Here is a 15,201-nt window from a genome sequence, read left to right as displayed (position 1 = left end):
AAGAATGTATTTCTAATGATGAGCAGTATTCAAATTCAGATTTGTGTGATTCCATTCCAGAGGGCTCAGAAATATGCTCAGCAAGTCTTGCAGGAAGAATGTCGGCCCAAGTTTGCGAAGTCAGCAATGGCACTGTTATTTGAGCACAGATACGACGTGGACTTGGTGCCTTTCGTTCAGAAGGCTCCCAAAGTGAGTGAAAGCAAGGACGAGTATGACCCCCCTTTCGGATTCCGGAAGTTCTCCAGCAAAGTCCAGGAGCTCCTGGATGTATTGCCTGAGCACGACTTCCCCAAGCACTTGCAAGCCAAGCAGTGTAGGCGGTGCGTGGTTATTGGAAGTGGTGGAATACTGCATGGACTAGAACTGGGCCACACCCTGAACCAGTTTGATGTTGTGATAAGGTACCTTTGCCTTTAAAACCAGCCTTTCTTCTCTAGTCTGTCCATTGCCTGGCTTAGTGCGGCTCCAGAGACAGTGAACGGCCTTCATGTCTTCAAGGTCCCTGACCTCAAGGGATTTGCTGTTTGAGAAGTTGGAACAAATACAAAATGATCCCATGCCCAAACTGTGCCATAGTGGTTGTACATTTGAGGGGCATGCTGTGGAACATAATTATTGACAAAGCCTGTAAGAGGAGGTTTGGAACGATAGGTAGATTCAGGTGAGCTAGCAGAGGAAGGCTGCCAAGCAGGGTGACACAGAAAGATGCAGTAAGAGAATGACATTAGGGGGATACTAGACTTCAGAAGCAGGGCTTAAAGCTAGTGAACCCTGGAAGACAGTATTGGCTTGGATAGAGAACATACAAAAAAATAATTAATTAATTAAAAAAATAAATTCAACCCCACAGGCATTGAACTTTTTAAAAATTGTTTTTCCAGCTGCATGCTGCTGGCTCACGTGTAATCTTAACTACTCAAAAAGAGTGAGATCCAGAAGATTGTGGTTCAAAGCCAGCCCTGGCAGAAAAGTCCTTGAGACTTTCTCTAAAATAACCAGCTAAAAGCTGGTCTAGGGGTGTGGCTCAAGTGGTAGCTTGCCAGGTTAGTAAACAAGCCAAACAAGAATGAGGCCCTTAATTCAAAACACAGTATCATCAATAAATAAATATTTAAAATTTATTTTTCCAAGTGTAGAGCAATTGCCTACCATGAGTTCAATCCCCACCACACACACAAAAAACGTCTTTTTCAATTATGAAGGTAAACTATGATTAATTATTAACAATTATAAAAATCTAAGGAAGTATAATCACTCATAAATAATCACTAGTGTTGTTTGCTCTTTTTTTTAACTTTTATTTTAGACACGTACTTCTGAGTACATATATTTGTGATAGCACCAGTATTGGGGCTTAAACTCAGGGTCTCTAACTCTTGCTTGGCACTTTCACTCAAAACTAGCACCATATCACGCGAGCTATACCTCCACTTCTGGCTTTTTTCTTTTTTTGTGTGCCTGTCCTGGGCTTGAACTCAGGGCCTGGGTGTTGACCCTGAGCCTACTTCCAACTTTTTGTGGTTAATTGGAGGTTAAGAGTCTCACAGCTTTTTCTGCCCAGGCTGGCTTCACATTGTGATCCTCAGATCTCAGCCTCTTTAATAGCTAGGATTATAGGTGTGAGCTACCAGTGCCTGGCTGCTGGCATTTCTAGTTTCATAAGGTAGTTTTTACTTACTGTTATGAATAGTTTCTGATGTCATTAAGCATTCTTAGTGGGATTTTTTTTTTAGATGAAGGTACTATAAAGTCATTGAATGATTCTGTTGCTTGGATTGTTTCTGGATTTTTTTTGTTTTTGTTACTTTAAAATGCTTTGCAAATTCTGATTTATGTCCCTTTGTGTACAACTCTGGTTATTTCCTTGGAGGAGTTCTTCAAAGCAGGATCATTGGCTCTAAGGGATGCTTTTCAGATCCTTAATACATTGAATTGATTAGCTGGCTCCACTCTGCGATGTGCAGAGTCAGGGCCTCGATGAGAGCTGAGTCCTAATTCAATTTTTCTAGCAATGGTAGACAGGTGGATTGAAAACAGGGGAAAGGAGGGATGAGGCTGGGTTCAGAGGGTATGAAGGTTGTAGCCTGGGGTGATACACAGATAGTGGAAGTGATGACAGAATGTTAGTCTGAGAGACATACTGAAAAAGCAAATGGCAGAATTTTCTGACAGTTTGACAGTTATATCAGAAAGCACTAAGGTTTCTAGTCTGGGAGTCTAAGGCCTTGATATTAGCAGTAGAGGAAGTGGAGAAATGTCTAGTTAATGAGGGATGATGATGGAATTCACCACTCCAGACCCTTGATCCAAAAAGTAATGATGCATTCACTTGGTACCTTTGTGATTTGGGGCAAGTCTGCTAACTGCTTGTGCCTCCCTCTGTTGCCTCCCTGGGATAATGGATGTAGTACAGCGCACTTCTGTGGAGATAGAATGTGTGAAGCAAATAGAACAGTGATGGAATTGCAGTGGACCCATGACCTGGGATGCCACATGGTGGCTTGCTTGGTTACTGTATCTGTGTTCTTTTGATTTGAATAGGTTAAACAGTGCACCAGTTGAAGGATATTCTGAGCATGTTGGGAATAAAACTACTATAAGGATGACTTACCCAGAAGGTGCACCCCTGTCTGAGGCTGAATATTATGCCAATGACTTATTTGTTGCTGTTTTATTTAAAAGTGTTGACCTCAACTGGCTTCAAGCAATGGTAAAAAATGAGAGCCTGGTAAGCACTTTCTCAGTCAAATGTGCTTTAATGACAAGTGAAAGATTCTCAAATTATAATTATGGACACCGAGGAATATTTACTTTTGTGTTGTCTTCCAATGGAAACCCCACAGAATACCTTGCTGCACATTGCTTTCCGAATCTGACTTGGAGTAGCATGTAAACATGGTGATCATGACTTAATAGGAATGTCAGCTTCAGATAAACCAAGATTTCTATCACTAAGATTGAGATCACCACCTTAATTTTAAACTTGGGTTGACATGACTTTGGATTAGTTCTAGAATTGAGATTTACTTGGATAAATGTAAACTGTTGTTGAAGATAGCCAATAGGCATACAGTTCCAAAGCCATTCTCCAGAATGCTTCAGTCATTCATCTTGTTGGAGTAAATTCAAAGCATGCCAGAGGGGCCAGCGTGGAGGAGATGGCCCTAGTTTGGTTGGGTCTTTACAATAATCAGATTACTTTAGAATTATGTGCCATTACATTTATCTAAATTTCAGATCTCGCAGTCAAGAAGTATATGTATATTTTTGTAAACGCTCACAAATTGGCTGTCTGCAAAACTGATAGAACATACTCTCCTTTCTTCATATCTCTCCAAAGCTTGATTCTGAACAGGTTGTCATGGTCTTCTAGGTTTTATTGGATAGAAGTTCTTGTACAAAAATGAAGCCCGTAGGATGTGAGTTGCAGTCAGTTACCACTCAACTTTATGGGACTAGGAAATAGTCAGTAGAGAGCAAATACAAGAAGGCCCACCTGGCAGAACACTCACAACACTTAATATCCTTAAATTGCCCTGTCTTGAACAAAATGATGGCCACACATAGGAAAACGGCTTCCTAACTTAGGACATTCCCTGAGAAGTTTCTTCCTCACACAACCAAAAACTAGTTCTACAGTTTCTATCCTTGGCCAGTATTGCCTTTGTAACTCTTTCAGAGTTCTTTTTGAGTCAAGGTACTAGATTTCCATTGATCAATAACTATGTTGCATAATGCAGAGCACAAGATCATATGGGGTTGTGCCCATGACCTTGGCCCTATTAGCAAGAAATGCTTCTTCACCCTCTACTGACAGGCTAACTGTACTAAATACTGATTGATTGCTTTCTTCCTTTAGCCATTTTGGGTGCGACTCTTCTTTTGGAAGCAGGTGGCTGAAAAAATACCATTGCAGCCAAAACATTTCAGGATTTTGAATCCGGTTATTATCAGAGAGACTGCTTTTGACATCCTTCAGTACTCTGAGCCTCAGTCAAGATTCTGGGGCCGAGATAAGGTAATCTTTTTAATCCATCTCAAAGTTAACTGTTGAAGAGGAGATATATTCATGCTTCATGTTCTTGTCTCATTGCATGAGTTCAGCTGTACAGCCAGATCATCTCTACTAGTCATTATTAAATGTCTCTCCATCCATGTTTATTCACAGTATACCTTGGCCTCTGGGTTCCTCATGGTTGAATTGGTCTTTATCCCTCTGTGACTTCTACTTAGCACTTTTTCTGGAGGATGATTTAACAATATAAATCTAATTTACATATAAGTTATCTTGGACAGGCATGGTGTATGCACCTGTAATCCCACTTAAGTTCAGACAGGAGGAGATCAGCTTGGGCAACATAGTGAGACTCCTTTTTTTTAAATGCCAATACTAGAGCTTGAACTCAGGGACAGGGTTTTGTCCCTTAGCTTTTTCATCCAAGGCTGGCATTCTACCACTTTAGCCACAGTCCTACTTGTGGCTTTTTCATGGTTACTTGGAGATAAGGGTCTCACTGACTTTCCTGCTCAGGTTGACTTCAAACCATAATCCTCAGATCTCAGCCTCCTGAGTAGCTAGGATTATAGATGTGAGCCACCAGTGTCTGGCTGAGACCCTTTCTTAAAAAGCCAAAAAGATTTTATAGGATATATAAATATACGAAGTGGTGCTGTGGCTCAAGTGGTAGAGCACTCAGATTGATCTGAAGAGCTCAGGGTCAGAAGCCAGGCCCAGAGTTGAAGCCCATGACCAACAAAAAAATAAAAATAAATAAATATATATATTACATGTATGCCTTTGATCCAGAAAAATTCGAGGGTAGAGAAATCTACAGCATCTGATATTAAAGGATATTCACCATGAGATTAGTAACAAAGGACTAAAAAGAGCCAAAGTGAGGGGGTAACAATGCTCGATAGGAAGTGTACTCATTACCTTACTCATGTAACTGTAACCCCTCTCTACAGTTTCTTTACAATAAAAAAAATTTTTAAAAAGAGCCAAAATGTTCATCATTAAGAGATTGCTTAGCTGGGTGCCAGTGGCTTGTTCTTCTAATACTAGTTACTCTGGAGGCTGAGATTTAGAGACTCAAGATTCAGTACTAGCCCAGGCAGAAAAGTCCTGGAGATTCCTGTCTCCAAAATAAACAATTAAATGTCAGGCTAGAGTCACATTTGAAATGGTCAAGTCCCATCTGAGAATGCAAGCTGAGCTAGCTGGAGGCCCTGAGTTCAAACATTGGCAACTTGCACCAAAGAGAAGAATGGGGGAAGGAAGGAAGGTAGAAAGGAAGGAAGGGAGGGAAGGAAGGAAGGAAGGAAGAAAGGGAGGGAGGGAAGGAAGGAAGGAAAGAAGGAAGGAAGGTGGGAAGGTGGGTGGGCAGGCAAGGCAGGCAGTAGTCTTGGGCTTGCTTTGTGCTTCTGGCCACTGTGGGCAGAAGCTTTACAAAGAAACTCTATTGTAGTACACAAACTGCAGAGCTGCCTCTTGAGGATGTACTCACATCACAGATCATATTTTAGATATTTCCTAACTTGAGAATTAGATTTTAAAATTCTCTTACAGGTAAAATTAACTGATATATCAAATGGCAACCTCAGAACAGCTTTTATGCTTGCCTAATATGTACAGTACCTGCACAGCGGTGAATTGTGGTTAGAATTTTTTTTTCTAATTTGGTCTATGTTCTTTTTTTTCCCTCCAGAATGTCCCCACCATGGGCATTATAGCTGTGGTGTTAGCCACACATCTGTGTGATGAAGTCAGCTTGGTAGGTTTTGGATACGATCTCAATCAACCCAGAACACCCTTACACTACTTTGGCAATCAGTGCATGGCAGCCATGGACTGGCAGACCATGCATAATGTGACCACGGAGACCAAGTTCCTCCTGAAGCTCATCAAAGAGGGTATAGTGAAGGATCTCAGTGGGGGCATCCATTGTGAATTCTGAACGCAGCAAACCTCACTTGGAAATGCAGCTGTGACTTGAAGGCTGTGCCAAAGAGCCTTCTTGATGTGTTTCATCCTGCAAATACTTTGTGATGCAGCTGGTGTTTTTACCTTGTAATTTAAAAACAACAAAAATAAGTGAGGCACTCTTGGCTACTCAGGAGGCTGAGATCTGAGAATCTAGATTCAAAGCCAGCCCAAGGAGGAAAGTTTGTGAGACTCTTATCTCTCCAATAGCAACCAAAAGGCTGGAAGTAGGACTGTGGCTCAAGTGATAGAGTGCCAGCCTTGAGGGAGAAAGCTCAGGGACAGTGCCCTGGTCCTGAGTTCAAGTATCAATACTGGCACAAAAAGGGGGGTGGGTCAGCTCATCCTTCACTTTTCTATTTATTTGAAATCAGTGTTTGTTTTTGTATAAGATCTTACAAGTTCATTTTCAGGATGGAATTGGACCCACAAAGAGAATTGTGTAGAATGATGTTTTATTGTATTTTTGAGCAAATAATTTAAATTGTAAAAAGTCTGTCCATGCTGAGTGTGTGTTGAATGGCAGGTAATGAAGTGGTAGGAAAAGGGGAGTCTCCACTCCTTTGATGATGGCCCGGATTGCCTGATTCTGGTTCTCTGCTGCTCCATCTGGTGAACCCATGGAGAGCGTGCTTCAGAGTTACATACAGCTCCATAGCTAAGCCAGCTGCAGGAGGCCCAGGCCAGTGAGCCAAGTTCAAAGTCTGTTGGTCTATCCTCTGCTGAAGACTCAGCCAGGGGAGCTGTCCTGGGTATCCCTGGTGAGGAAGGGACACATTCTGTGTCCTCTGAGTCCTGTGAAGCTGCCCTGGACTGAACATGCCACAGTCTTCCCAGCAGTTAGGACAACTCTTGACTTTTGGTCTTGAGTGGGTATTTTTGTTTGTTTGTTTTTTTAATTGCCCTTCCAAAGCACTTAAGTTCTCTGAGACAGTCGCTGACTAAGGTAGCTTCTGAGACATTTGCTGACTGAGGTGGTTTATTCCAGTGCAGACAGAACCTTACCCACGTCATGGGGGATGAGTCCCTTCCAGGAATAATCATTTTCAAAATCATTTTCAGAAATACTGAAGTGAAATCCTCCCAGTGTTACAAATTGCTTATTTAAAAGGAAAAAAAAAAAAGATTCTCGAATGCCTGTGTGACAGGGGACCAGACAGTGTGCTGGTCAAAAGAAAAGAATAAAAGTTTTTTTGAGGAGTCTCGTGGTCTGGCTGATTTATTTGGGGGAAAGAAGTCTCTAAATACCTCATGATGATACTGGATGCTCCCGCTAAGCGGAGACCTCCCTGCAGATGCTACAGGTGGGGGCAGAGAATTAGGGTGCCAGATCCACAAACTGTGATGCATTCTGCTGGAGAAGCAGTAGTGTCAGTGTCTTTACCCCGCCAACAGACTTGGGGTCACCGCTCTCTCTTAGTGGCTCAGTGTCTCTGGTGTCAGGCCTGTGTTCTCTCTCCCCCCACTCTCTGCTGTGCCCTGTCACTGCTGTCATCTCCTCATTCATTGCTCAAGTCCTTCCACTGCTATGCAGCCCCAGGGTGGCTTTGTCCCAGCCCATTCTAGTATCTACCCCCTCTGCGGCCTCCTTGACCCAGGCAGGGTGAAGGGGCTGGGTGTGGTATTGGATGTGGAGTCCCTGTTGCCTGCAGATTTCTGAGGCTGAGCTCCAAGGGGCTGACTCTGTCTCTTTCCAAAATTTGTATAGATTTTGGTTTTGCTCTGTAAGATGCTCTTTATTATTTTTTTAAAATTAGGTTGAAAAATGTCCCAGCTGTTATGAGTATGAAACTGAATATTGAGTCTAGGGAAGATGGCACACTGCTTCCTGTGGCTTAGGCCTAGACTGACACCCTATAGCTCCACCCCTCAGTAATATATAATAGGATTTAATTTTAACTTCTTTGTATGTGCTAGGCCTTGAACTCGGGGCCTAGGCTTTGTCTCTAAGCTTTTTCACTTAAGGTTTGTGCTCTACTACTTGAGCTACAGGTCCACTTGTGGCTTTTTGGTAGTTAATTAGAGATGAGATTCTCATAGACTTTCCTGGATACGCTGGCTTTGCACCAAGATCCTCAGATCTCAGCCTACTGAGTAGCTAGTATTACGGGCATGAACCACTGGCACCCAGTTAACTTAGTATGTATGTGTGTGTGCGTGCCCATGTGTGTGCATGTGTGCACCAGTCCGGGAGCTTAAACTCAGCCTGAGTATGGCCCCTGAGATTTTATGTTCAAGGCTAGCAATCTACCACTTGAAACTACAGATCCACTTCTTTTTTTTCTTTCTTTGTAGCTAATCAGAGAGCTCACAGACTTTCCTGCCCATGCTGGCTTTGAATCATGATCCTCAGATCTCAGCCCTCTGAGTAGCTACAATTATAGGTGTGAACCATCAGCACCTGGCAATTTTTTTTTTGCTTTAGTTTTTTAAAATATAATTTTAGTGCTATAGGTGTTATTCAGAGGAGTTATCATTTCATAATGAGCACATTTATTTTTTGGACAGTGTCACCCCTTTGCTCTCCCCATTTTCTCTTTCTGTTCTTGCCCACAAATTACATATATCATTTGCCACATAATGTATACTGAGTAGCATGACTGTAACTTCCATCCTTTCTGCACTTCCCCTTTGGCCCCCCCCTCAAAAAAAAAGCAATTTAACTTTTATTTTATTGGTTGTGGGGCTTGAACTCTGGGCCTGGGCGCTGTCCCTCAGCTCTTCAGCTCAAGGCTAGCACTCTACCATTTGAGCCACAGCACCATTTCCTGTTTTCTAAGTGGTTTATTAGAGATAAAGGTCTCATGGATTTTCCTGCCAGGGCTGGCTTTGAGCCCTGATCCCCAGATATCAGCCTCCTGAGTAGCTAGGATTACAGGCGTGAGCCACTGGTGCCCAGCTTAGCAATTTAACTTTTAAAAGCCAAGTTAATACCTCCTCAAACAACTTGCTTAATTGGTGGGCACCCCCTCAGTGGTCATGTGGGCTCAGTTCACACTGGCATAAAAAAAATAGAAGCCAGGCACCGGTGGCTCATGCTTGTAATCCTAGCTCCTCTGGAGGCTGAGAGCTGAGGATCGCAGTTCAAAGCCAGCCCAGGCAGGAAAATCCGTGAGACTCTTATCTCCAATAAACCACTCAGAAAACAGGAAATGGTGCAGTGGCTCAAATGGTAGAGTACTAGCCTTGAGCTGAAGAGCTGAGGGACAGCGCCCAAGCCCAGAGTTCAAGCCGAACAACCGACAAAAATTAAAGAAAGAAAGAATATAAGGTGCATTGATATCCCGGGGATTGAGCCAAGTAGAGATCAGGAGGTTCCACTCCTCGTGTCCTCTTGCTAACCCTCTAATTGCCAACATGGCCACTGCTTATTTATTCCACTGAAGACAGGAATGCGGAAGCCATCCACCCAAACCCTTGCCTCACAGAAGAGCATTTTTCCTTTCTGCTCTAAACACATCAGCCTGGCATCTCTCATCTGGAAGGACAGGCAGCCTCTGTCCAACTATTCTGCCCCATTAGCAGGTCGAATGTTATAGTTTTGGGACAATATGATCTCCATTGCTTCTTTAAAAAAATTGTTGTAAAGGTGATTTACAGAGATGTTACAATTACATAAGTTAGCTAATGAGTATATTTCCTTTCGAACAGTCCTTACCTCCTCCCTCGTTCTCTCCCAGTTTTTCTCCTCCCATCTCCCCCCCACACAAGTTGTATAGTTTATTTCTAACATAGTGTCCAGTGAGTATCACTGTTGAACTAGTTCACCCTTTGTCCCACCATTTCTGTGCTTCCCTGTCCCCTCTCCAAATCAGATAAACTTGTATACAAGTATATACAAAGTATACAGAAATTTTTAAAAAGTATCAAAAGGGAATAAACCAAAGGAAGAAGGAAAAAAAAAACTGCAAGCCATACAATTAAAAAACAAAACCTCGGGGCTGGGAAGGTGGCTCAGTGGTAGAGCGCTTGCCTCTGGGTTCAATTCCTCAGCATCACATAAGCAAAAAGAAAAAAAGCCAGAAGTGGTGCTGTGGCTCAAGTGGTAGAGTGCTAGCCTTGAGCTGCAGAGCTGAGGGACAGCGCCCAGGCCCAGAGTTCAGGCCCCATGACCGGACCCAAAAAAACAACAACAAAAAACTCTTAATTCTATTTGTTGGAATTCATTTCAATAAGCAGCATTTTATATGGTCATATGCACATAGCTATTGAGCCCTTGTGAGCCTCTCCTAAGAATACTCTTTAGTCTTACTGGGTGAATGTTTAGAGTGCTATTTAATTAATCATGTCCAAGAGTAATTATTTGTCTTTTACTATCCATTGGGTTTACTAATAGATTTATAGGCACATTCTAATTATTACAAATGAAGGGAAACTATGCAGTCTGTGTTTCTTTGGGTCTGGTTTACTTCACTTAGTATTCTTTTTCCAAGTCTTTACATTTCCTTACAAATGTGGCTGTCATTCTTTCTCATGGAAGCATAGAATTCTATTATGTATATATACCATATTTCCAAGATGCCCCTCAATGGACGAATGGACCAAGAAAATGCAGTATAATACACAGTGATTTTTTTTGTTGGGTATGGGGTTTGAACTCAGGGCCTAGGCACTGTCCCTGAGGTTTTGTGCTCAAGGCTAGCACTCAATCACTTTGAGCCACAACTCCACTTTCAGTTTTTAGGTGATTAATTGGAGATAAAGTCTCATGGACTTTTCTGCCCAGGCTGGCTTCATACTGAGATCCTCCCGTCTCAGCCTCCTGAGTAGCTAGGATTACAGGAGTGAGCCACTAGCACTGGCTTCATATTCTTATTTCAAGTGACTTATGGTTTTAAAGGATTCATCACAAGACATTTAGAACCACATTTAGTGCTCTCTGACCAATAAACATGACTTTAGACCATTTCTGTCACAGCCTGAAGCTACTGTGAAGCTCTCCAGAACTTTGGAGAAGTCTTCATAAAGAGCCAGGTCCCTTCTTTATTTTTTTTTCCTCTCTTATGGCTTCCCATACTGTGTATTAGTTTTGTTTCCTCTATCCAGGAAGGTTTCTTCCTCTCCAGATGAGGACAGTTTTAGGAGAGTCAAAGCCCACAGCCTTGTTTGGTCCTGTTTGTCAGTCATAGCTTTCCACGAACACAAAGGGCTGCCTAGGGAAAGGAATGGTGAAGGGCAATGGTAAAGGGCAATGTAGAGCCGTGAGGGACTTGATCTACCTTGAATTGGAAAACATGGTTATGGCAGAAGGGTTGAGGAGGAGGGTAAGAAACTGGAAGCCAAAGATGGGGAAACCAAGAATGTCGGTGTTAACTTGGGCTGGATAGGGCCAGGGTCCTGGGCCTGGGCCACAACACCCTTACAGATTGCCTTCTGACCCAGGCCAATCACTCTTCTGTTCTAGATCCTTCTTAGAGGATATAACTGAAAAGATAGCCTCTCTCTGCTTCAATGCCTCATACCAAGCAGGTATAGCCCTTCTCATGTCCTTGTTTGTTAAACAAGGCCTGGACAAGACCCCAGCTCATCCATCTTTCTTCCTTTCCTTTCCCTTTCTTCTTTTCCTTCTTTTCCTTTCCCTTCCCTTCCCTTCTTTTTCTTTCCTCTTTCCTCCTTCCTCCCTCCCTCCCTCCCTCCCTCCCTCCCTCCCTCCCTCCCTTCCTTCTTCCTTCCTTCCTTCCTTTCCTTGTTTTATTTTTTTGTTGGTCGTGGGGCCTGAACTCTGGGCCTGGGCACTGTCCCTCAGCTCTTCAGTTCAAGGCTACCGCTCTACCACTTGAACTATAGTGCCACTTCCGGCTTTTTCTGCTTATGTGGTGCTGAGGAATCAAACTCAAGGCTTCATTGCATGTAAGGCAAGCACTCTACCACTGAGCCAACTTCCCTGCCCTCTCCTTGTTTTTTTTTTTAATACTGGTCCTGGGGCTTGAACTCAGGGCTTGGGTGCTGTGTCTTAGCTCCCCCCCCCCTCCCGCTTAAATCAAGCCGGATCAAGGTGGATGCTCTACTACTTAAATCACAGATCCACTTCTAGCTTTTCTCATGGACTATCTTGACTGGACTGGCTTTGAACCACAACCCGCAAATCTACCTCCTGAGTAGTGAGGATTAAAGATAGGAACTGCTGACACCCAGCCTCGTTTCCTTTTCATGAAAACCAAATCAGCAATGCAGAAGGGCTGTTAGGATGGCCTGCAATGCCACCTAGTGTCCAGAAGCTTATTTACAGCTCTCAGCACTCTGGCTCCCTGTACTGGGAGCAGCTCATTTTTCAGGGGCCCAGCCTACTGTCTGGAAGGATGCAGTCTCCTGCACAATCTGGATCCCCTCCTTCCCTGATCACTTATCCTTAGGCTCCTTTCCCCCTTCCCATATTTCATTTTCTATTTCCATGTTTCAGACTATACCTTTGGTGCTCTTCTAATTCCCACACCTAGATCTGCAGTGGGATCTCAGCTTAAGATTTCCAGCCCAGTATGTCCGCTTCTCAGCACATTGCCTCTCAGACTAGTGTGGGCCTCAGGATCAAAGGAGAACTTCATTCTAGCTCTGACAGAGCTTTTCCAGTGCCTAACTCAGAAAATATTCTCACTGAGCAGTGAAAGTTAAAAATGTTCCTATTTTGCAAACCTTGTATGTTGAAAGCACTAAGCAACCCACTAAAAATGGTTACACAAGTTTAGCAAGTTCATAGGATACAAGATCAACATGCAAAACTTACTTCTATTTCTATACGGAGGCTGTAAACCAACCAAAATAAAGAAAATTCCTTTTTATGTGTGGAACTGAGTTTGAACTCACACATGATAGGCAGGTGTTCTACCAGTTGCAGCTACACCGCCAATCCAGAAAATTCTACTCCTAATTCCATAAAAAAAGAACTCTAAAGACTTGGGAGTTATATAGAGCAAAAGAATTATATAGCTGAAAAAATTATTTGAAAAGTGTAATACATTGTGAAAAAACCTAGATACAAATTTATGGGAAGACATACCATATTCATAGATTTTTTTAAAGAAAAGCTTAATATTATTAAGGTAATGATACTGTCTGGTTTGATTTATAAACTCCATGAAGTCCCTCCACATTTTCAACTGCCTGTTTACAAGTGGCTTCAAAAGTCTATAGATATGTGGTATCACAGGCACTACCAATGAGGCCAGGACAAGATAGTAGGGTACTTCATGCCACGAGACACAGGGCACAAGGTTCACCTGTGGTTTCAGTACTGGCACTAATAGCAGCTTCTTCCTGGGATGTTCATTGAAGCAAAAAGGCAAATAATCAGACTCCCTGAGGTGCTGGAGCAGGTGATTTGGAACCTCTAGCACTTGAGCCATGAATACAAATAGCAGAGCAGAGCTCTCCAGAAGGTATTTGTTACCATGACAGAAAAAGTTACTATCAGATTGGTAGTGAGAGTGGACTTTTCGCTGTTATTATTCCCAGTGATGTGATCCAGAAGCCTCTTCAAATATATGGTGGGAGGAATTTGGAAATGTTTTGGATGCTGTCTAGAAAAGACTTCAAATGCTGGCTTTACAACTGCCTTGAGTCTCAGAAGGACTTTTGGAATTGAACATTTGAGCAATACAGGAGCTATGAAAGTGTAAGGATTCTTGGTCATGAAGTGAATATATTCTGCATTGAGATAAACATGGGCTGTGTGGGGAGGGAGACAGGTGTTAAATGTTGCCTAAGGTTAAATGAGATATGTTTGGGTGCATAGTTGACAAGGGGTGGGCTGTGATGGTTCATTGGGTGAAGTTGATTGGATTGAGAAGTGGCTAGAAGATTAGGAAAGAATGCCTTTGTATAAGTCTATGAGGTCATTTGCAATGAGGAGTAACTAGTGGGAAAAAAAAAAAAAAAAAACCTGTCCCAAACAAGGGTGACACCATCCCATAGACAAGAGCATTGGATGAAAGAGGTATTTCTCTCATTCTCTCCCCCTTCCTCCCTCTTCCTCCCTCCCCTTTCTCTCTACTCTGCCATCCCCTCCCTGTCATAATCGTCTGAAATAGTGAGCTAGATGAACCTTTACCCCCTTTAAGCTGTTTCCTCAGAGGTTTATCACAGCAATGATTAGCAGTTTCATTACTTTATCCTGTCACACAAACTCTCCAATCTTCTGTGCTTTTCTCTGCCTTGTTACCCATCAAATTTACTATGAAGTCTTATTTCTCAATATGCCTCAGTGTTCTTTGGTTTGCTGAAGTTGCTTCACTCCCTCATACCTGGCCTTCCACTAGGCTGTCTCCCATCCCTGCTATTTGTTCCCTCACACAAGCCAGCCTCTCACTTGCAAATTCTTCTTTTTAAAAGTATAATCACAGCTAGGATTTAAATTACTATTAATATACTTTTAATACCACCACACATTTTCAAAGAATGTAAATGCTAATATTTAACATTGTATTGATGGAGAATCTGGCGTTAGTCCATTTTTTCCTGAAATCACAGAAGAAAAATTACTTTGGAAACACTGCAATCCTTACAAATTCTTGGAAGAATAACACAGGAGATATGAAAAATGCTAATGCTGAAACTAAAGCATGCTGAAGGAGAATGGCATTTTACATGAACTCATATCGCCCATAACTAAAGATTTCTGAAAAATTATTTTTGGAGTTTTTCATTGCTTACACTTTCTCAAACATATATATATATAAACTTCAATGCTGGACCTGAAGTCATATTGTCCTTAACATTCATGTGTTCATAGGGATTCTGTTTGTTCACCGAGGTGATGGCTAGGGCATGGGGACTGGTGTGAGGTGTTAGGCATTTGCCATTACTGCATCCGGGTTTCACATGTTCTTGTGGTTTTTCCACTTGGGGATGAGTAGGACTGAGATTGGTGCCTTCATTCCAAGATCACACAGGATCTTATTTCTGCCATTTAAAGTCTGCTGGATGAACCATGCCAGGCAGGAAGGTAATGTCCAAGGTACAGGGTTTGGTGTGCTATTTTTGTTGTTATCCTTAAGTGGTTTAGCATCTTTAGTTTTCAAATTACCCCCAGCAGCCAAAGTCCAGTGGTTTGGCCCTAGGGATTCAAGGTGAGATAGACATTTTTTAGTGACTATCAAGAGCATGGTGAGCTTAACTTGATAGAAGGAGTTAGCTCTCTCAGGTAGGAGTCCAGTAGGTTAGACTGCTACTTTTGGGAGGCTAACAGTTTAATCTGTGGTCTTGGTGTTTTCAGTGGCCTC

At 42.5% G+C, this 15,201-nt stretch overlaps 1 protein-coding gene across 3 annotated transcripts in view; it reads left to right on the top strand.

The window, feature by feature from the left end:
• The window catches only part of St3gal5 (ST3 beta-galactoside alpha-2,3-sialyltransferase 5), a 57,029-nt gene extending 50,880 nt beyond the window's left edge, over nucleotides 1-6,149 (top strand). For all 3 annotated transcript variants that reach the window (XM_042690474.1, XM_042690472.1, XM_042690473.1), the window contains exons 4-7: nucleotides 61-404; nucleotides 2,545-2,731; nucleotides 3,863-4,021; nucleotides 5,712-6,149. In XM_042690474.1, coding sequence (XP_042546408.1) covers nucleotides 61-404; nucleotides 2,545-2,731; nucleotides 3,863-4,021; nucleotides 5,712-5,960 — 939 coding nt within the window. In that variant the 3' untranslated portion in view covers nucleotides 5,961-6,149. The remainder of the gene's footprint in view (nucleotides 1-60; nucleotides 405-2,544; nucleotides 2,732-3,862; nucleotides 4,022-5,711) is intronic.
• The last annotated feature ends 9,052 nt before the right edge of the window (nucleotides 6,150-15,201 follow it).

Source organism: Dipodomys spectabilis, unplaced genomic scaffold (genome assembly GCF_019054845.1).
Source record: "Dipodomys spectabilis isolate Male_0828 unplaced genomic scaffold, ASM1905484v1 ptg000137l, whole genome shotgun sequence".
Taxonomy (NCBI): Eukaryota; Metazoa; Chordata; class Mammalia; order Rodentia; family Heteromyidae; genus Dipodomys; species Dipodomys spectabilis.
Note: the sequence above shows the minus strand (reverse complement) of the source record. Positions and strands in the feature narration are given on the sequence as shown.